This window comes from Centruroides vittatus, unplaced genomic scaffold (assembly GCF_030686945.1).
Source record: "Centruroides vittatus isolate TY-2023 unplaced genomic scaffold, ASM3068694v2 contig_1110, whole genome shotgun sequence".
Lineage (NCBI taxonomy): Eukaryota > Metazoa > Arthropoda > Arachnida > Scorpiones > Buthidae > Centruroides > Centruroides vittatus.
In genome coordinates this window covers 108,792-131,528 of record NW_027120712.1, presented here as the reverse complement: position 1 = coordinate 131,528, position 22,737 = coordinate 108,792, and the positions used below count along the sequence as shown (strand labels likewise).

The following is a 22,737-nucleotide window of genomic DNA, read 5'->3' as shown; positions in this document are numbered from 1 at the left end:
TTGTTATTTCATTTATAATTTTATACATTTCTAATTAAAAATGTCAAAAGTAAATATGAAATGAGACATTAAAAAACATGTTTAATGTAATAAACGTTTTGTGTATTAAAAGGGAAGCGTTCAATTCATTTAAAGTAAAAATAAAAAGTGTTCAAAGGAATTTTACATTTTATGAAACGTCACGTACCTTGCATCCAAGTTGTAAAATAAATGATACATAACAGAAGAGACCATTCCTGTCGTAGCGGCTGCCGTAATAAAAACTAATGGAACAAGCTGTAAAAAGCAAAAAAGTCATTCACGTTTCCTTTTATTTAAGCAATTTATGATAAATACTTCAATACTAAATTATATAAATCACTGAAAATATACAGCACTAACGAGGTACATGAGTATACCCAATAAGTACATATTTAGAAGTTTATCATAATTTAACGATATTTTACATATAACTTTCATACATTCTAACTAAAAGTAAAAAGATATTCATTTTAATTTAGTAGTTTTCATTTAAATTCGATAATTTAAAAATGTTTAGGAACAAATCTAGAATATCGACATTAATCAATATTTTAAAATGTAGCTAGTAACATTTTTCGGGATTTCAATTATTATCTCATAAATAAACTAAAATAGATACTTCCGGATATGTTCTCATTTAGCGCATAGAAAAAAGCCTTCTGAAATTGTCCATTAAAGGACAATTTCATCCAGTCCAGGATAAGTACCACGAAACTTCTCAAAACAAATTTCAAGTTTATTCTATAATTTAAAAGTGTATTGAAAATTAACTTATCGTCAACAAAACATTTCCTATCTAAATTGCTTATGTCTAATATATTTCAATTATCTACATAAATTTTAAAAGTAAACTTTTTCTTACGTATAAAGCCTACCGCGCACTAAATTCAACGTTTATTTACGAACCTGAACTATGTAAAATGTTATTCAAAGTAAAAATTACAGAAAAGTCTGTTGTCAAAAACACTTTAATTTCGAGTTGGCTAGGTTCTGTTCACAACAGTTATGATTAGCGATCCTTGTTACAAATTGTATTCTTTACCCCCTTCTACTTTTCTCTCCAAAATTTAATTGCTTCAGTCCACTTAATAAACAAACCTCCCTGCAAAATTTCAGAAATTTTCGACAAAAAGCACAGAAGTTATTTAGCTTCGAACGGAGTGAACAGAACCGTGTTCCTCGCACACTAACATCCATATACACAGAAAAAACCACCAGAATTGTTTTGAATTTATCGACGTTTCAAAGTCTTCTGAGTCCAAAAATAAAAAAATGAAAGGGTCATTTTATTGACCGATAGCCTTACTTTTCCTCTGTTATATATTACAGCCGCGGAAAGTAAAAACATTAGAAATTGCATACAGGCTACAATCAGATATGCATCAGTTAAATTATTTTCTAATCAGCACTGCGACCTAGTTCATCATTACAAAGCCTTCTAAATACCCAACACGAAATAATAAAATACTTTGAGAAAAAGTTATATAGCTTATCTGACATATCCCATTCTATCGCACAAGCTATTTGACAATGTAAATAATAACTTTGATCACAATCCAATAATAAATAATTATTACGTATTACGTATTTGTAAAGTAAAAATCACCGACAACTGTCTTAAAAACTGTAGGAATTTATCAAAACTCAATCTAAAGAAACTTGTTTTTCATAGCGAACTGTACCTAGCGGAAATGATAGACTCAAAACAATTGTTTTCGTATTATTTTCAGTCTATCAATGCCAAAATGTTTTGCACCAGTGGCTTCACTTTTAGCGTCACGTGACCTTTCTACTTTCTTGGTTTTGAAACTTTCTGACATTATCGATGGTTTGTTGCGAACAACCAACGAATATTTCACTTCGAACCAAGAAAATTGTAACCGCATTCCAGTATTGTTTTATTGTGCTTCGTGTTTAATAATAATGTGTTTCGTGTTTAATGTTTAATAAAATATCAGCGACTTAAATTTTACTCTATTTGCACTTATTTTTATTGTCAAAAGTCAAATTATTTAACAATTTGAGATGAAAGTCTTTCCGCACTTAAAATTAATATCGCTTTTTTAAAAATAATTTCATAAATTGTAATTTGTTTTTGATGTTAAAATTCATTCTAAAAAGAACATCACTTGAAAGAAAGGTTGCTTTTTTTCAAGCTTTGTTTATAGTGAGTAGTAACCAGAATATGACATCTAAAAAATGAAATGTCGGTTTTTCATATGTATGGCTTAGACGCTAAGAAAATTCAAGAGTACCGACAGTTATTAAAGGTATTTGGTCTGACCTTACTTTGAATTCGACTATTGAAAGTGCTCAGCAGAAAAGGTGAAGACACGATCGAATCCAGAAAAAAACCCCATTGATTTCACTGATAATTCGATTCAAATGTGTTGCGCTCCGTCTTTCACTACCGAGATGTCCAATTGCGAGCATGGAAAAATATATTGATACAATGGGTCTGAAATAAAAAGGCTGTCTTAGGGCCTACAGGATGAATACAATCAAAACATAACGTAAATAAATCAAAAAACTTCGAGAGTGAAAATTAAATTTAATCATTCGAAATGAAATCGCATAATTTTGTAAATATTACGAGATGAACATTATATAATAAAAGCGATAAATAATTTGTGTATCCGTTTTTTAAAATAAGGCATAACATCGAAGAAGATGTAGTCAAATTCATCTTTGAATTTCAATGCAGATTTCAAATCTTTAAAACTTTGAATTCCTTCGAACGGATTGTAGTAATTTGCCGAGGGACGGATTGTTATCTTATTTTCTGCAATGATGTCTTTCTTAAAAATTTTAACAATCAGTCGATAAAATGTAAACTTTAGAATCCGTAGAGGACCACTCAATAAAACATCCGTTTTGTACTACATGCTGCTATAAAAAGCCATTTCGTCGGTAACTTCAAATTAACAGAAAACTTCAACAGTACAGTTATTACTTCTTTCCTGCAATGTGTTATAGGAAGATACAATTTGTTGACAAAACAATCTTCCTTAACAATTATGTCACAAATAAATCGAATATTTGTATTCATTCTTCTTGCTGCGTTAATAAAGTATGCACTTCGATTCACATAAGACAACCAACACGAGAGCGATTCGTGCTTTCTTGGGCACGTAATGTCACAAATGCTGTCTGGAATGAACCATGTCTCCTCGAAATCCTTATTTTGCGAGTAACATCTTATTGCATATCTCTCTACGTCCGTTAAATTTAATTACGATTAATCTTTATAGTGAATACTCTACGTAGGTATTTATAACGAAACAATACTGTAAATTCGACAATAATTTTATTATTTACAATACATTATTTACAGAATTTCGCATGTTTAAAATTTATTTGAAATAAATGAATCAAATTACAGTATTTTGCAATGACAAACAACGGATCCATTTCTCAAAATCCATTTTGTGTGAATGTAGTGAAAGACAAAAATGCATGCTACGTCCTTATTCAAACAAAACATCAATCTCTTTTTACTTACCATACTCCTCGGATATTTTGCAACAAATCAAAGAGTGAGTTTCTGTAATTATCTTTTAAATACTTACCTTGACATATTCTAAATTGCAAGAAAATCGTTATCTTCTGCTATAACGATAATTACCATCACTTTTAAATCGTATACTGTGATTCGAATTATAGTTCCTTTTTAATCGCATTTTCTGTTTATAGATATCTGGAAGAAGGACGAAAAACCTTAAAGTCAATGAAGAATGCAACGGACACATTTTTCGTAACCAAACGATTTGTCCTACGTAATTTGAATAAAGCGTGTCGACTTTTCATGACCGATCCGTTAAGAGTTAAGGACGTGTGTTATGTATATGAGTTTGCCTGTCAACAGGACGATTGGAGATTAAAATATTTGTGCTGGAAAACATTAAATTCGAAATGGCAAGAATTTTTCTCATCGGACGAATGGCTGAACTGTGAAGCAACAACCATTGATACACTGGTTCGTAGGCCAATAAATCCATTTATTGAGGAAACAGATATCTTCACAATAGTTTTAAAACGGGTAAGAGGAAACATTGCGTTTAATGGTTTCCAGATGCTGAGAACAATGTACGGCAAGGATACAAAGTGTGAGATTCATAGAAAAGTTTTCCTAAGAATATTTCCAATCCTTTCACACACAAGAGAAAATGAGTTAGGGGGCGTTGGGTATAACTTTACGGAACAAAGGGGGCGGTGGATCGAAAAAGTTTGGGAATCACTGCCCTAGACGATCGTTAACTTACGGGACTCTCTTCGTATAAATATATACAAGTACAGCCTACAGGACCTATCCCGTGATATTATAAAAGGTTTTGTATTTCAAAAAATACTAGATTCCTAGTGTTAAATACATTCTTGTGCGTGCCTGAGGCTCTTAATTGTCGGTATTTTGTATTTAGTATCGATCATAAAATATACAAAATTATCGCATATAAAAATATTTCCTATTTGTCACCATGGTTATGTTTAAATAATGCTTAATTGTACAGTATATATATATATATTATTATAACGTGATATACATATATACAGCCAAACCTTAATGTAGCACTCTACTAAGTTGGGCTGATGAACGAATTTTTTCCATAAATATTAAATAGAGGGCCTTTCAAGAGGTATGTCAATTGCCAAATGTACAATTTTCCATTATCACGTGATAATGAAAAATCGATTAATTTTGCGCCAGTAATTCCTGGGGAAACGAGTACCAGAGTGATTTCCCGTTGCCTTCTCTGGATAATTGGTGTTACATGGGGAACTGTTGGTTGGGACTTGGTCATTTGGAAACAGTGCAATTAACTTGGCTGAGATCATGCTGTAAGAAAGGAAGACCTTGTATTAAAGTCATCAAGCTTGTAGGAAAGAGACTTATAATAGTTTCCCTAAAGTATTACAAACAGTGTCAAATTTGATCCTCCGGGATTTTTGCAAATCTCCAAAAGTTTTGAGACCCCCAACATAAAAGTAAAACAAAATTACAAAGAGGAATTCCGTGTGTGGGGACGTATATTTTGTTTAATATCTCGGGGAATGGGGGTGAAGATTACGAAATGAAGTTAGAGTCGTGTAGCCTATCTCGAGTGGGATCTGACAATGAAAATATTACTTGTTACTGGCGTATTTACAATTAAAAATCCTCCTCTCTACGCGCGCCGCAATTCGAGTAAAATACGCGACACTAGCTACGTTTTTCACTGAAGAGAACCCGTATTCATCGACGAAACCCCGACTGGTGCCGCTTGTTTATTAATTTAGGCAACGTTGAATTTTATCCTTTAGAGTCGGACATTCTTTGTATGCTGTGCCCGAGTCTTAAAATGATTTTTTCCCGTTATCCTCGAGCTTGGGAGATGCCTTGGATTTACACGTGCTCCTTTATTTTACTGTAAACATCGCATTGGAACTAGTACGTATATTTTGTATATACTCACGCAATGCCGGAAACATCACTTTAACGTTTATCCGGGTGCACCCTGTACATTTTTTAATGCATCCTTTTATATTTAATATGTATTACACATATTTTTTTGTTACATTATAACATTATTACATTATAACAGACATGGGCAAATGCGGCTCTTGCTGAAAGTGTTAATTTCTGTTTTTTATTATTATTTTTATAATTTTGTGAAAATATGTTTATTTAAAAAATTCAATATTTGTTTTATATTATATAATAAAATCGCGTACTCACCTTACCATACTACCCATCACGACAGTACAGAACTGTGGCTCCCATGCATTTTGCAAAACCTACATTTCGGCTCCCACTGAACTCTTGTTTGCCCACCCCTGTTATATAATATGCAGGGTGTTGAAAGGGTAGTTTTAAGTAGTTTTAACGCGTCCTTTTGGGGTTAAATAACTCACGAAAACACAATACATTTTTTTATCACTTATCTATATTTTATTACAAATGGATGTACAATCACAAAGTATACATGCCATATAATTACATTGTGCTTTAATTTAAACCACTTCTAGAATCAACCTCAATGAGTCTCTAAGGACTATAATACAGGAATAGATTCTACAATATATACAAGGTTGCATACACACAGGTGCTTGTATTCTCATGTATACCCGTGATGCATTTTATATAAAACGGTCTATTTGACAAAATCGTTAATGCAAGATCATATACGGAGACGACGCTAACTTTTGCACTCGAAATTAAATCGTATTTTAAATTCCCGTAGTAGAAATTTATATTTGGCTATTGTTACGAATCGGTGGAAAGAACTTTTTTTTTTACTTTATTCGAGAATGGCATCTATAATATGCGCTTAATTAAGAAAAATATCGGTTTACGAGTCGTAAAAAGTACTTATTTCTTGCATAATTTTAGCGTTTTTCTTGAAAACTGTCTTGTGGTGATGACAACTATTGCTAATTTTCAGAAAACATGCTTATTTGTAATACTTGTAAACTGTTGTAATATTGCAAATTTCCCTTTTTATCTTAAATATTTTCAATTAATTAAATTACAAACGACGTGTTAAGTTCTACTCATTCATTCTATCAAACCAAATACCAGTTAAAAATTTACTACAAAGGCACACATCATTTTTTTTAGTATTTTAAGGAAACAAATTTACAAAAATAAAAAAAGAAAAAGGAACAAGTGAATGTAAACTTGTTTCCATGAAGATTTAATGAACAAGGTTATGTGTGTATGTGTATATATAGAAAAGCCAAAGGATGATTCTTGGCCAGAGATGATTGGATTATGGCACTTATTAACAATTTTAAATTCTGTAAATATATACTGTTTACAGTTACGTTCATTTAGAATAGAATTACTTTTACTGTGATTTTTGTTGCATATGAAAAGTAGAAAAATTTAATCGTCGGAAAGCTTTAGTGGTCTGTTCGGATTACAACAAATATAATACAAGAAATATAAGCTCTTAAATTATCAATTGGTCATTAACTTGGAAGTTTGTATCAATTTATGCAAAAATCGAAATGGTTTCTTAAAAAGGATACAGGCAAATTTTGGTTTTTCTTTAAAAAATCTTTCCTGTTTTTTTTTAAATTTATACATATCACAAAATAAGACTTAAGCAAACTTTATGCTTTTCAAAATATACAAGACAAACATATAAAAAAATAAATAACTTATGAAGAGAAAAATTAAATCCTAGAAGTGAGATTTACTAGTGCTCATTCATTCACTATACACACATTAAAAGTACTTAAAAATGAGGAATAAGCAATGATAAAACTAATGCGACATTTAAATCAAAGCAAACGTACGGAACTCTTAACTATTCGACACTTATGACTCACTAATGTATGAAGTATATATTCTGATCCATAGCATTCAAACCAATTCTGATATAAAAACTAAACTCATTTACAGTATATAAACATGTTCTTAGAAACCGTAAATACAAATTGACTATAAATTAAAAAAGCATAGAATATTTTTTGTGATAAATATATCAATAAGATATCACCGAGCAAATGTTGAAGTCTTGCGTCAATAATATCCATCGTGTCAAAATTATTCAAAATGAATTCTCGAACTGATTATCAAATTACGATAACTGACATTCCTAACCCCTTGTATTGAGTGGCAGTGTAAAATATCCTTAAAAAGTTACTATGATTAATATTTAAAGTATTATATATAAAAATCTAAAATATCTTACAAGAAAAACAAATATTCAAATAAAAACTTATCTAAGTTTTTATTTGAATATTTCTTCGAATAGTCAAGCAATCAACAAAAGATTAAGCATATTTTTGAGTTCATAAAGTCCACATTTTTCACAAAATAAAATCTCCTCTTTACGGCCACTGCACAAGGGTCGAGAAAACAATCAATGTTTCAAGAAATATTCACAACTTACAACGTACGGTTCGTAAGTAAAGTTCCACTCGGCATTACAAAATGTGGACTCGAGAAAATCAGACTAGCACACAAATGTACCGTTAACAATTTAAAGGCACATACAATTGCCAAAAATCTATAATAATTTTAAAGGATGCAGTAGTTTGCAGCAATAATCGTGTCTTTTATAATCATTGAAATTACATGCAAAATGTCATAAAAACATTTCTATGTAATATATATAATATTTAAAAAAATCGACTTTATCAATCACGGTTCCATTCAAATTTCAGTCTCTTTCCGAGCAATGAAGAAACTGACATATACATATACAGTACATAAATATTTCCTAATAAAACCAACTTAAATAATGAAAACTTAATCATAATTGGCTTAGGAAATATACTTCATTAAAAATGAATAAATATTGTAAATATAATAAACAATAATAAAAAAAAGGCAATGTTTAATTTGGAGAGGATACAATATAATATTTTATATCGATTCTACACTTATAGATAGGGTTCTAGAGAAAATTGTCTATTGGACGAAGTATTCACAAGATCTGTCTAAAGTTTGACCATACAACACTATTACCCAAAATAATCAATCACAGTTGCCAAATGGAACTAGATGAAATGTATCACAAGGAAATAACAGTGCCTTACGAGATCCTAATGATGTATTTTTGGAAATAAGTCTTCTATAGATAATTCAGTAAATCTAAAACACAACCTCAATTACTATCGTACGCTATAACGTATCCTTGGCTGTGTAGAACGAAAAGCCTTTTTTCCACTGCATCTTTATCTGAAATTAAATAATATATTAATCAAGATTGAAATAATAATAATAAAAAATTAAATAATTTAATATACTATTATTACGCCATAAAAATATGTGCAAAATCTTAAGAAAAAAAATTTACAGATATATGTTCTTATATTTAAACTGGATAACTTTAGTATCAGATTGAAAAATAAATTTTTTTCAATATAATACTGTATATGCAATATATTATGTGTTTTACATTACAAATTATTTGATTTTTTGTTTGTTTGTGTGATCTTCTTATAACTCCTGCAATTTTTGTCCAATCGAGATGAAATTTTGCTTATACTTACATTTAATTAGAAGCTTCCTATCTTCTTCTCGATTAATTTGTTGAGATAGACTATGCAAAAGAATTTGAGCTGTTTGATATCTTCGAAAACACTGTAAAGATTTCAACATTATTAAATCTATTTATTTATATATTTTTTTAAAATTTATGAAATCTGTGATACATACTTCTTCTGGATTTCCAAATAATTCTTCCAAAGCAGCCGACTGACACTGTAAACATAATAAATAAAATATATATTCACATATATATAATTATTTAATTTATTTTAATTATTAAAATAAACATTCTCAATATTTTTTAAAATTTACCATATCTATGGCATAGTTATAAAGTAATCGATCAGCTGTTATTGCAGAAGAATTTGGATCGACACCGGTCGAATGTAAGATACCAGATGTATTCAGTAATTTACACATGCTGAGACAGTAATGAAAATGTTCTTTCATTGTACGTAATACTTTGAAAGATTGGAAAAAAATAATGCATCATTATTATTTTCATAATTTTAACCAATTATTAAAAACTTATATTAAATATACATAGAGAATTTTATATTAAAATTACCTGTTCTAACAGTGGAAGAAGGCTGAAGATTACCAGCCTGCACTTCTTGGCGAGATAACTGAAGAGATGATGATAATAGTTGCAGAGCACGCATGTATAGAACTAATTGTTCAGCTCTTCTATATCCTTCACTTACTAATGATATTTGTTCAATATTAGTCTAAAATACAAAAGAAATTTACAAAATTTTAGTTATGATTGGATATTTTTAGAAGCTTTTTTTGTATGTATGATAAAAGTATTATTTATCATTTTCAATCTATTATTAACTATGTATTTTATAATCTATCAAAATTTCTCATAATAAAATTATTACAAACTTCTCAAATTACAACTACAAAAGTAGAATTTGTTTGTGAAATTTATTATATATAATTAATTTACAATGAACTAGTTTATTAATTTTAAAAGTGAGTACTTTAACATATTAAGTTTTGAAATATTATATGATACTGGCTTTATATGATGATAATGATGTACATTAAAAGTTTTGATACAATATTTTGAAAATAAATAATTTTTATTACTACTAAAAATTGGAAACCTCATTGAACATAAATTTTCTAGTTTTTAGTAGTAGTAAAAATCATTTATTTTTCAACATAATCATTTAAGTGACATTTTTCCAATTCCTGCATGAAAAATCTTTCAAGTTTTTCTCTCAATCCAATCCCATACAGCATACTGGACTTTGGAGGGTTGAAAAGTGTTGACCTTTAAACATCACTTTAATTTTGGAACAAGTAGAAATCTAATGGCGCCAAATCTAGGTTATGAAAATAATAGGGAATAACCTCTAACTTCGTTTTATTTACAATCTTTCTTAAAGCCCAGATCTGGCATCATCGGATTTATTATTATTTCCAAAAGGATTGGAGTTTGTGAAAGATCAATGCTTTTTGTTGGATGTCAAAGTTCAAACTGCTCTAAATGGAACAGATCATAGTAGTAGAATAAAGCTTTTCATGCACAGAATGTAAAAATGGATGTGTTTGAATAAAATAAATGATTTTATTGCTTTTTAAAACTGCCCACATTAATCTACCTCTTCCCAATCTAATTTTATTATAAAATTGGAGATCATCATCCATTCCTTTCCTCATACTTTTTGAGTTAAAAACATTCCATTCATCAACTTTGTGAAAGTATATTGTTTTATTATTTATATTCAAATTATAAAGTCAGAAAGATAATTGAAATTAAAGGAAAACATATTTGATTATATGATGAATGCTATGTTAAGAAAGAATAATTATGAATTTTATAGAAAATTTTTATTACTAATCAAATATTTGAAATATTAATAAATACCTCATTGTACGACTCAGTTAAAGCAGTAATTGGATTTGATTTTGATTTTGCAAGTTCTAATATACAATCTACTAATGCCAAAATAAAGTTTAATTTTGCTAGAGTCTCATTGTGTTCTCTCTGTAGTAAAGTTTCCTCGGGTAAATCGGGAGCAGTGAACAAAATTGGGCCTTCCATATTGGGAGGAGAAGTACCAAAATACATAAAACCTGGACCGGTCGGAGATGACGAATCCGTAAACAATCTACCACTGGAAATGGAACTTCTTCGAGTTCTTCCCGGAGAGTTATGTGGGCTAAGAGGTCCAGATATATGACATTGATGATGATGGATATGATGGTGACTGTAAGGCATCATACTTGTGGGAGGACTTGGTGGCACTGCTGAAAATATAATTCTTATTTTTAAAAATAAAACTTAGCTAATATTTCATTATTTAATGATTATTATTAGAAATATAGCAAAGATTATAATTTTTTCATTTACTACAGTAGCTATTTTATATCTGTAATGAATTCCATAATCTAGGAAAATATTTAGTTTTCAAATTATTCTATTCAGCTAGAATATAAAAAATACTTATTGATTTTATAAGTTGCATAAACTATATATTTAATACATGATAATCATCATTAAAAGAAACACTCATCTTTACAATAGAATCTACTTATTATAATCACTTTAGAACTCATCTACACTGATAACATTAAGTTAAATAAGTAAACAAGAGTACAATTACTGGAAATTCTGCTTTCATTGCTAACATTTAAAATGAATGTCAAAACATTTTATTAAAATTTCAATTTATAAACTATTTTATTATTAATATGTAATACATCCAGTATTGTTTGAATGCTATCAGCATTAATAACAGCTAGCAAATAATTGAAAAAAGAAAGTCCAGTAATTCAGGTGTACAATGATCAATATTTAATATTTAAAAAAAAAATTAAGACTGATAAATTGATTACATGTGATCAGATGTGTTAAAGTTTATCTGCAGAAAATAATAGTATTAATAATGAAATTGATTACAGTAAGTAAAGTTTTATTAGGTATTTTTTAATTTATAAATTTTATGACATGCTAATTCTAACAACATTAAATGACTGTTTACTATTCTGTATTTTGTTATCAGAGTCTACTTACTATATTGTATATTTACGAAGCTACATTAGCCTTAGCCTTAATCATTCACATGAAACATTTAAATGTATAAAGATCCAAAATCTCAAACAAATTAATTAATTTTGATACTAGTCATACTTGAAATGATTTAATTCTCACTGTTTATAAAAATAAAAAAAGGGGCACTTATAATGAACTGTTGTAATGCAAATGGTTGATTTTGATTCTAATTGCCATCTACCTATTTTTGAAGGTGACTATTACTATTAATTTGCACTGCATTATTTTAAATTACTACATCTATCTTGCTATCAATCACATTTTATTTAAAGTTTCTGACATATAGACTAAATGATTATAAACAACATATAAAGCCAATACAGTTTATAATGAATACAATAAATTTTTATAAATTACAAAAACATGGAGTATATATAATGATGTAATGCTAAATGCCAGTGTTAGACTGCTAAATATAGCCAGGGCTGAAACTCTAGTAATTATTTCTGAAAATATTGAATAATGCATAATCGCATTTTAACTTTTACAAAGGGACTCTTCAATGTTTTACAAAAATACTTTAAAACAGTACAATACAGTTTCGTAGTATTTAATGTGTGCATGTTTATCAATGAAAAAATTTGCTTTACAGTTCTTTTTAAGCATGAAACATTAAAGTTTAACATTTATAGTAATCAAACTTAATTGTAAAACTAAAGCATTTAAATCAATATTAAGAATAACTTGCAAACATATAACAGCCAGCATGCCAACTATTTTTTTTTTTAAACCACATAAATACTTTTAATCATAAAGTTAAAGTAAAAACAATACAAGAAAAAAGTTATAGTAGACTTTTCACGATCGTAAATGCTAAAAAAATAAAGAAGAGTTATTAATAATACAATGTTTGTTATTAAAATTGTGAATGTTTTTGTTGTACATTGATTTTGATAATGAAATAAAAGTACATTCTTGGAACGTACTCAAAATATAATAAAAAAATAAAAAATATACTGAAATCTGGGTTATTAAATTATTTTTAATGAATTTTTAAGTTTTATTTTGCTTTAAATGCATATACTTCATTAAACTTTTATAATTCATAAATAAAAACTTTAATGGTAACTTTCTCCAGAAAAAACTATTGTGTAATTAATTATATACTACACAAATAATTAGAAAAATAAATATATATTTACCTGGAGGTAGGTATTATAAATGTATGTTTATATAATGTACCTAAAATTTATAGTAGTTGATAAGACAGAAGAGTCAAAAATGTTGACTTAAGCAAGTCTACTTCATTAATTTGCAACTTGCAGGTTAGTGAGCAGACTGAAAATGGTTAGTATTTCATTGATATATGATTAATCTAAGTTAAACTATCATCATCAGACCACAAGAATGAGAATGAACAATTATGGATAAATTGATTTGCCTGTCATCAAAACATTCATAACAGTGCATAACTATCAAGCATAAACCTTGTATTTCTTAAAAAAGAAATTATAAGCAATGTATGAACTATTACCAATTTAAATTTTAAGCGTTAATAATATTACCTCCAACTATATGAGAACCTCTCCAATGTATTTGATCTATAAGCTTTCCAGCACTACCAGATCTTTGAATACTATTGTTAGAATATTCTAAAGATTCTCTTGTATTTCCTGAAAAATTTTAAAGTATTTTTTTAAATACATTTTTCCCAAAATTACTCTTTCAGATAAATTAAAAGAGAAATTAAGTCATTTAAATTTTAATTAAATTTAGCAACAAAATAAACAATTAATCTCGATACACAGAACAATATATTACATAATTTATGTATTTTTTATTTATAATTGTTAAAGGTAACAGATGGAAAGATTGATAAATTATAGTGATTAAACTGTTATAAATATTAGAATCAAAATTATATAAATATGTTATTTAATAAATTATAGATTTAAGTAAAATGATAAAGTCAATTTTGATGTCACAAACTACAAAATTTCAAGGGTTTATTATATTATATTTAGTTACATGGCTAGTAATTACTATTACTTAAAAGCTATAATTAATATCTTGGCCAAAGACAACTTTAGTTTCCATATAATATGTAATTACTGAATATCATTTTTAAACAAGAAGATAATTTTACAACTATTCTAATGTCATCAGTCAAAAAAAACATTGGATTATTCTATTACAAGCTAATATTACATAAAATAATTTATGATTTTATTTATTGTTAACAAAGAACCAATTATTGATAATAAATATGATGGATATGAGAAAGTAATTGCAATATAGAAAACATTCTCAAATAACAGAATTCAAAAATGGAGGTTTCAGCCAGAATTAATATTGTTACATTTTGAAATATTTAAATAATGCATAAGATTATCTTCAATTACAAAAGCTATTCATTTCATTTACACTTTTAATCTGATGTTGTGCTTTAACCTAGTAATTTAACGTAAACAAACCTATTAGAAGGTCTATGGTAACTAATTTGAAAACGATAATAATAACAACACAGCTTAATGTTACACTTGTTTGGGTAGCTATGCTTTGACTTTAGTCCAGCAAAGCACTTGGCACCAATATCAGCTGAGCATGACATTCACCACATAATAATAAGTAAAAATGATCATTTCATGACAGCTGGGCTCATCATTTATGATTCAAAACCTGCACATAAGCTATAAATTATTGTGTAAATTTGGATTTATATAATACACACTCTCTTATATATGTACATTAAGTTGAATGGTTCTATAATGAATTCCAAAAAGAAATACTTAGATATTCCCTTATGAGAAAAAGAAAAATTATATGTCAATGACTCAGTTTTTCTTATATTAATACCTTAAGTTTTTGCCATTTCTCACACAGTTTTCCTGTCCTATAAATATTGAAGTTTGCTTTTTGTACAAAATCATGCATTAAATATATTTTTCGTACAGTTTAAATTCTTTCTACAAATTTTAAAATTAATATTAGTTTGCTAATGCTAAGAAGAATTAAGAATAAAAGAGTTAATTCGGCTAAGTATGATAAAATACACTCTTCAAAAGTGAAATTGCAGCACCACAAAGGAACATGTATATCCACATACACTTTTCAGAACTGGCAGAGGTGACAGAGATATGCAAATGATTAAAAGAACAAACAAAGATATGCAACAGACACCTGTTTATTCAGTAATGAATATGACCTCCATGGGCAGCTATACTATCAATGAGGTGATTAATAATATTTATAAAATAAAAATAGTAATATTAAAAATAAGAATATTATTTTGTGAACCATACACAGCCGCACTGTATTGGGAAGTAGTCCAATCACAATCGCTCTCATTAATGCACAGGTATTGCTTACATTAATTATTATATTGTTAAAATATGTAAGGATAAAATGTTATTTACCCTAATTTTTGGAAATATCACAGATAATACAACTAAACGTTGTCCTAAACTTCTTCTTTTCTATATTTTAAGTTAACTTAAATTAGATTGGATAGTAGTTAACATAGTAATTATGGCAAAAATTCCTCATATTAAACTGCATTTGAGAAATCCTATAACCTTAAAACAAATAAAAATCATTGTAGATATTTATTTATTAAGATTATTGTTCTAAAATTACAATTTTTAGTTAATGTGATATCAACCTACAAAATTTTTTGTGAACTAGCAGAAAATTTCTGCAGATCCAAGGTTGAAGAACACTGGTCTGCAGTATGTGGAAGTGGTCCCTGTCACACCTTATTTTGGATGAGGTCCCACAGGTATTTTATGGGAGAGAAATCTGGCAAGGATGCTGGCCAGGAAAAGATGTGAATTCTGTTCAGGCTAGTGAGAGTTTGCTGTGTAACATGCAGTCAGGCGTTGTCTTGCTGGAACTCCATGTCTGATGCAGCCTGCACCAGTGGCCGAACCACAGGCCCTATAATTAGTGTGATGTACTGGTCTGCTATCAGAGTACCAGAAATGTGCACCAGGCCTATCTGTTGATCAAACATGATGTCCACACTGGGCATCATGGTTTGGGCTCCAGTGTGACATTTGGCAAAAAGGGCTGGCACATAACCTTTCCTGGGATACTACCACACCCATCCACAGTTGTCATTTCTCCATAGACAAAAGTGGGAATCATCCTTAAACAATACCTGATGTCATTCAGTGATCCAGCCCTATATCAAGAGGTTAATAATTATCACTCTTGTTGATAGTAGCTAGGCATGCAACCCAACTTCTTGCAACATGTTGCAAACTGTCTGGGTAGACACAGATGCATCTGTTGACAATGACAGGTGGATTTAGAGGCCAAGGTAAACAGGTCCTGATGGGCTGTTCAGCAAATCTACTGGTCTGTGCACTCTGTCATGCACCAGTACAATCCACTCCTTTGGCATGTTTGCAGATGTTCCCATGTCCGTCATATCATACATTGCTGGATGGTAAGCACACTGTGCCCAATAGGCATGGCTCAATGATACGGTCTCATTCTCCAGTCATTAACTGGTGGTATTCAGCTCACTGTTGTCTCTGAGGCATTTTTTATGCTTTTCTGAAAGTTCAGCTGCCATAAACCATTGCTGATAGCATTTATGGCCCGAGTTGGCTGTTGGTCTTTATAGCCTGAAACTGGGAACCACATAATCCAATGAGTATGCAAACTTAATCATTTGCATACCTCCGTCACTTCTATCGATCCTGCAATTTGCATGTGGCTAAGTGTATTCCTTCATGGTGTTACAATTTCACTTTTGAGGAGTGTATATAAATTCATCATCACCAAATTTCTAGAATTTATTTTTTCAAAAATTCGTGTCATACTGAACATTTGATGATTTGTATGTTAGATCAGTATGAAGTAATTAGCAACTAAAACAGTCAGTGCTCAAAAATTGAAGGGTTAAATCATATTTAGTAATATTTTGTGATGAAATAATCAAATAATAAAATATCATTTAGCATCCATATTTACAAAAATAAAAATTTTGACAAAAAAATAAGCAAAATAGATATCAAACCTTGAAATATATCTTTTGAATTTAGATCTGGAATAGTCATAGTTTTGTTTCCATAACTAGCATGAATTGATGATACTAGATTAACATTTTTATAATGTTCAATTTCTTTAGTAGAAACAGGAGACATTCTATTAGCTACATCTAATGTTTTTGATTCTACTGTCGATATTTCTCTAGCAGGTGATGCTAAAATTGGTGACAGAGGATTTCCATGTCCGGTGGTTGAAAGATAGTTTGATACAGGCGGAACAATAGTGCCTAAAAATACATATACTAAATAAATTTTATTAAATATTTTTTTGTTTCTTTTCATTTCATAACACAATAAAGAAATTATTATTTAACACAAAATTTACCCCATGTTTGTTTATTTCCATTTATTTTGAATATTTATTGAATTGAAACAACTTACAATTTCCAGAATAAACTTATCCAATTATTGAAAAGAATTTCTGACAAAAAAATTATTATCCTTTCATTGTTCATTACAATAAAAATTTTATAAAAGATGATGTTTTAATATAAGTATCATCTAAACGTAATTTAAGAAAAATTTTCTGAAGCGTGTAATATGTAAGATTGTAAAGCAACTGTTTAATGAAAATTTTATTTAAATAAAAATATTCTGCAATTGTTATTGTTATTATTATAAGGAAAGATGTATGTAAAAATCATATCCCTCTGTGTCCTTATCTTATAGTATAGTATTTAAAATGTCTACTCGGACTAATTTATTAACAGGACATATTATACTAACGTCTTTGTTCAGCAAAAGTTAAGAAAGCTTATCAGAAAAAACAAAGTCTTTATTTTCCATCTGTACAGGTGGAAAATAAGCCAACTACTACCAGATTATATTGGGTTATTATATCATGATTATTTTAAATTAATTGCTAAATAATTTGTCTCTAGAGGGAGGAATTAGACACCATCTCTTATTAGATTTAATAATTATTGGCTTATTTTGTATGTACTGTACATCAGGTTTGTAGGTGTTGGTTTGTGTATTAAATGTTCAATCAAAACATACTTTTATAATCATATTAAACACTAAAGGAAGTCTTTTGTTTATCCAAACAAAGCAATCTTATGCTTTATAGTTCTTCATATACACTTTACATGTAGAGTAGTGTATATAAGGGATGTTTCGGTGTACATATTTTGTTGCACTGTTACAAATCTACTAATTTATGCAGTTGACATCCTGTGACTGTTTGCCAAATTTTCAATGGTCCACACATTACCTCTTTGATCATTTCATTTCTCATACAATAAATATTCCTGGTTAAACAATCAGTAAAAAATGTTGATACTTAAAACTTTACAAAGTGAAAATACTGTATATATTTAATACTTTAATTACATATTATTAGCAGTAACAAAAAACTGTGATAACACATTTGTGTCACATTAAAATACACATTTACATCAATTTATACATTAAATAAATTAACTGATCTCTTATTGAATGATACGATTTCATTAGATTTTAAGGCATAATAAAATTTACATTTAATATAGTTAATTTTTTATAATATTAAAGATGAATATAAAATAAATTCTTTTTATTCTTTACAAAATCATGTTTGATATCATTACTGCACTTTGAGATCATTTAAAGAACTACGTATCTTTCTGGAATACTTAAATATTTTTTGAGTATTTTAAAATACTCAAATACTCAAAAAATACACAGATTTCTTTCTTTCTAATTTCTGTTCTTACTAGAAAGAAGTTTGTGATTTGTACACGTTATAAAATTTGAATACTGACAAATTTAACAAAAAAAAAAAAAAATTTTTGTTAATACAAGTTATCTCAGTACAAGAATCGAAAATTACTTTAGAATAATAATATACGGAAACTCTAAATAGAATTCTTTCTAAAACTACGTATTCACTTCTGGAATATAGACAGGTAAATTGTGAATTAATCAATACTTAAAAATAATTTTAAATACCTGAACGACGAATAGGAGATACAGAGAGTGATGTAGGAGGCGGTGTTATAGACTGACGTAAAGAAATAGAAGGTCTCCATGTTGCTAGTGGAGGACTTTCGCCACTGAGACTTCTTCTTCTAGTGCCTAATGGAAGCGTTCCAGTAGTAAACTGAACTGTTTAGGCAAAAAACACAAATTATTCACTTAATCTAACATTTGTCTGTTATATAGTTATTGTAAAATCTTACCAGATGGAGGTGATAAAGAGCTAATATCTGTTATTTTTATACTATTATCAATTGGTTGAGAACTAGGTGACTCTCTTTGAGAAAATGGAAGCTAGCAAAAGAAGAAAAATCATTGTATTAAATCTTCATTTTATAAAAATTCAATGATAATGATAAAAGTTTTAAATACTTTTGGTGTTATGGGTGATGAAGTAGGAGATGGTAAGACATCCATTATAGAATGAGATTTTTCGTTTGATTTTTGTGAGGACGACGATGAATCTTGTAAACTCCTCTGTATTTGTTGGTAAGCCTCCTTTTGCGATGGCACCGGTATCGGTTCCGAGCGTGGCTGAGTCGGACTACCTATTGGAGATATCATGGGAAGAGAATTTGACCGAGTACACTCGGGCGAATTCTTGTTGTGCTCTTGAATTGTAAAATCGTTATTAGATTGCATTTCAATGTCAGCTGTACATTTTGGTGGTGTATTGGCCATAGTAAGAGTCCTATTAATTGAAATATTTACCATCTTAGTCTAAATATATTTTAAAAAATTAATGCTGAAAAATTGATTTTAAAATTTGAAAAATATTTTGCAAATATTCAAATATATTAAAAATGTCTATTATAATTTACTAATATAAAATATGTAATTTTAAATAAAATTCTAAAATTCCTACAGCAAAATCTCTCAAATTAAAGAAAAATATTATTTATACATCTAGATAAACATAACATAAAAGATTAACATTATAAACTAACAATATATCAGAAGCAGGAATCAAACCTGCAAATGATTTCAATCATTTTTTAACAATACAATATTTGTTTTCTTGATAAAATGTTTATGTTAAATCCTTCTCTCTTCTATTTACATCATAAATATTTTTCTACTTATATATAACAGAATCTTGGCACAATATCTTTACTACGACCTTGGAGAGCATCCAATATAAACAGATTCAAAAGCTGTAGTCAACATTTGTAAATTTCTCCATTGAATCCAAATCGCAGTCAATATTTTCATTACCTCTCGAGTATCAATCACCTCGTTCTTCTTATTTTTAGAGAGGAGAAAAAACAGAAAGGAAGGTGAAAGTGTTTAGAAATCTCTTAAACTTTAAAAAGAATAAATAATTTGTCAAAACAGATAATGTTGGACATTTTTCAGAAATTGTAAGAATTTATTTCTAGAAAATTAAAAAGTAAAAAAAAGGGGGGGAATTTGATACAGGATAACAGTTTCTTAAGTAAAAAAAGTTTTTTGAATAAAATTTTTAGATAGAGAAAAAAATTATATCAGACAAATATTGATTAAGTTATTTAAATTCCAACAATAATATAGACATTAATGTTTTTTGGTTCAAGAATAATATATTTGTCGAATATTTACAACATTAATACGAGGTGTAAAGATTGGCAGAGGCTACGGGTTCAAGCCCTGCCCCAGGTCGGTTATTTTCTTCCAGAAGGTTCTAAACTATTTAATAAATTATTAAAATTATAATTATTAATTTAATTAAGAGATGGCACCTAACGCCTACTTCTAGTGGCAAATTACTTTGTATTAATTATTTAAATTAATCGAATTGTAGCCCAATCATTTAGGCAATCGTTGGATGTTTCTAAGTATAAAGATTATTTTCATATAAGATTTTTCACAAAAATAATTAATAATTTTCATGTAACATACTTAAAGTTATCTTATACTAATTATTTGTTATGATTATGTTTTACTATATATTTATTTTATTCAATTCCAATAAAAAAATTATTCTAATAAAGATACCGAGTACCGTCTGAATTGTTTCTTAAGTTTGTTTATAACAAACCTACGAACATAAGAAATGATTTGTTATAACTGTTGCATTGATATTTTTGGCCATATCATACGAACAAAATCTATTGCATCAAGGTGATTTACTAAAAACAGTTTTGTGACGCTATAAACATACCATTTTTAAAGGAAGAATTCACTGATAGTTGATTTGCAAGCTGTGTATAATATCTTGATCTAAAGGCTGTAGTTTTGAGAACTTGTATTGGGTAGCATGAACATCAGTTTAATACAATGTAAAAGCCTTTTGATGTCTGGACACATCCGGCATTTGCCAATTAATTACAAAATTTTCCATTTCTTTACAGTTTATTACAGTAGAGCATCGATTATCCGACCCCCGATTAACCAACTTATCGGTTAACCGACCGCATTCTAGTCGGCAAATTCAAATGTCTGCTAGTGATGTGGCGCTACAATATTTGGTTATGTCTTGGCTACTTTAATATTATTTGTGTTAAATTTTTGCATGTTTTAGCTGGCAGCACTGGCTCGACCATGAAAGGGAGGCTAGTATTTAAACCAGGCCTAATACACTATACTAATAATGTATTTTTTCATACTTTTCGGTTATCCGATCTTTCAGTTATTTGACCAACGCCAGTCCCCAATTAAGTCAGATAATCGATGCTCTACTGTATTTCATTTGCTCAGTTTGTCATAGAAAATATTGGAGGTCATCCAAGCTCTTTGATTTAATTTGTAGTTTAACCAATTATTGAAACATTTTGGATTTATCAATTATTAACAATTTTTTCTTTTTAGTTCCCATAAGACTTGCTATTATATGAATAGTAATTTAGTCTTTAGATAATTTTTCTCCTACACAAATATTTTCTTTCAATTTTAACATCCTGTTTGGTATAAGCTTATTAAAGAGATTCATTTCATCTGCTCTAAAAATATTGCAATCTTGGAAGTTTTCTTAACTTTTAGCCACTTATTCTGAAACCAGTTTTTATCATATCCATGTTTACTGCAACTTCTTCATTTTTTAGCTTCCAATATTGTGCCTTTTTTAAACTTCTCTATCCAACTTCTACAGCACTTAAACTCTGTAGTATTTGCAAATTTGCTCTTAAAAATTCCTCATACTTTTGACTGCAATAAACACAGTTAGTCACCAAACGGTTCACCGTTTTTAAATCTGTTGCGAAAATCACTTTAATGGTCCTTGATCTAATTCATCATGCATTCATTTCTGAACTTTTTGGCATTTGTCCTTCCAGTTAGTGACAACTGTCGATTTACTCGTACTTCCATTTCTTTATACATTTCACTTTGTTTTACACCAATTTTCAACTGTTTAATAATTTTATATTTAATCTATAATGTAAAAAACATATTTCTGTTTAGACTGATTAGGGCTTGCTGCTGTCATATTTCATAAACTGTAGCCAGGAATGTATGTACAGTAAAACCACATTATCTGAACATCAATTATCCAAGGTTCTGCATTACCTGAGGCATATCTGTAAGTGAATTCATTACTTTTCTTAATTTAAGGAAGTTTATAACAATAACTTGCACTACAAAACTATTTGTTTCTGTTCCCTTCTATCATTTTAATTTCAACATAAGATGAACCATTCATATTAAAATGTAGCTGCAATAATACGTATTTTTTATTCTTAATACTACTGTATAATAAATAATGTGAAAAATATTGTTCTTATGATTAAAGTCACTAAGAT

General features: G+C 28.8%; 2 protein-coding genes across 5 annotated transcripts in view; both read right to left on the bottom strand.

Annotated features, from left to right (window-relative positions):
* Nucleotides 1-22,737, bottom strand: part of LOC136976268 (uncharacterized) — a 122,214-nt gene that overhangs the window by 5,959 nt on the left and 93,518 nt on the right. The window lies entirely within an intron of this gene.
* The window catches only part of LOC136976290 (serine/threonine-protein kinase unc-51-like), an 87,789-nt gene continuing 70,976 nt past the window's right edge, over nt 5,925-22,737 (bottom strand). Inside the window, exons 15-25 of one of the 4 annotated variants that reach the window (XM_067271533.1) lie at nt 19,394-19,712; nt 19,225-19,315; nt 18,995-19,150; nt 17,035-17,292; nt 13,574-13,681; nt 10,881-11,263; nt 9,570-9,729; nt 9,314-9,462; nt 9,170-9,214; nt 9,004-9,094; nt 5,925-8,689 (exon numbers count right to left, since the gene is read on the bottom strand). In XM_067271533.1, coding sequence (XP_067127634.1) covers nt 8,616-8,689; nt 9,004-9,094; nt 9,170-9,214; nt 9,314-9,462; nt 9,570-9,729; nt 10,881-11,263; nt 13,574-13,681; nt 17,035-17,292; nt 18,995-19,150; nt 19,225-19,315; nt 19,394-19,712 — 1,834 coding nt within the window. In that variant the 3' untranslated portion in view covers nt 5,925-8,615. The remainder of the gene's footprint in view (nt 8,690-9,003; nt 9,095-9,169; nt 9,215-9,313; nt 9,463-9,569; nt 9,730-10,880; nt 11,264-13,573; nt 13,682-17,034; nt 17,293-18,994; nt 19,151-19,224; nt 19,316-19,393; nt 19,713-22,737) is intronic. The other 3 variants (XM_067271539.1, XM_067271548.1, XM_067271556.1) reach the window with 3 other exon arrangements.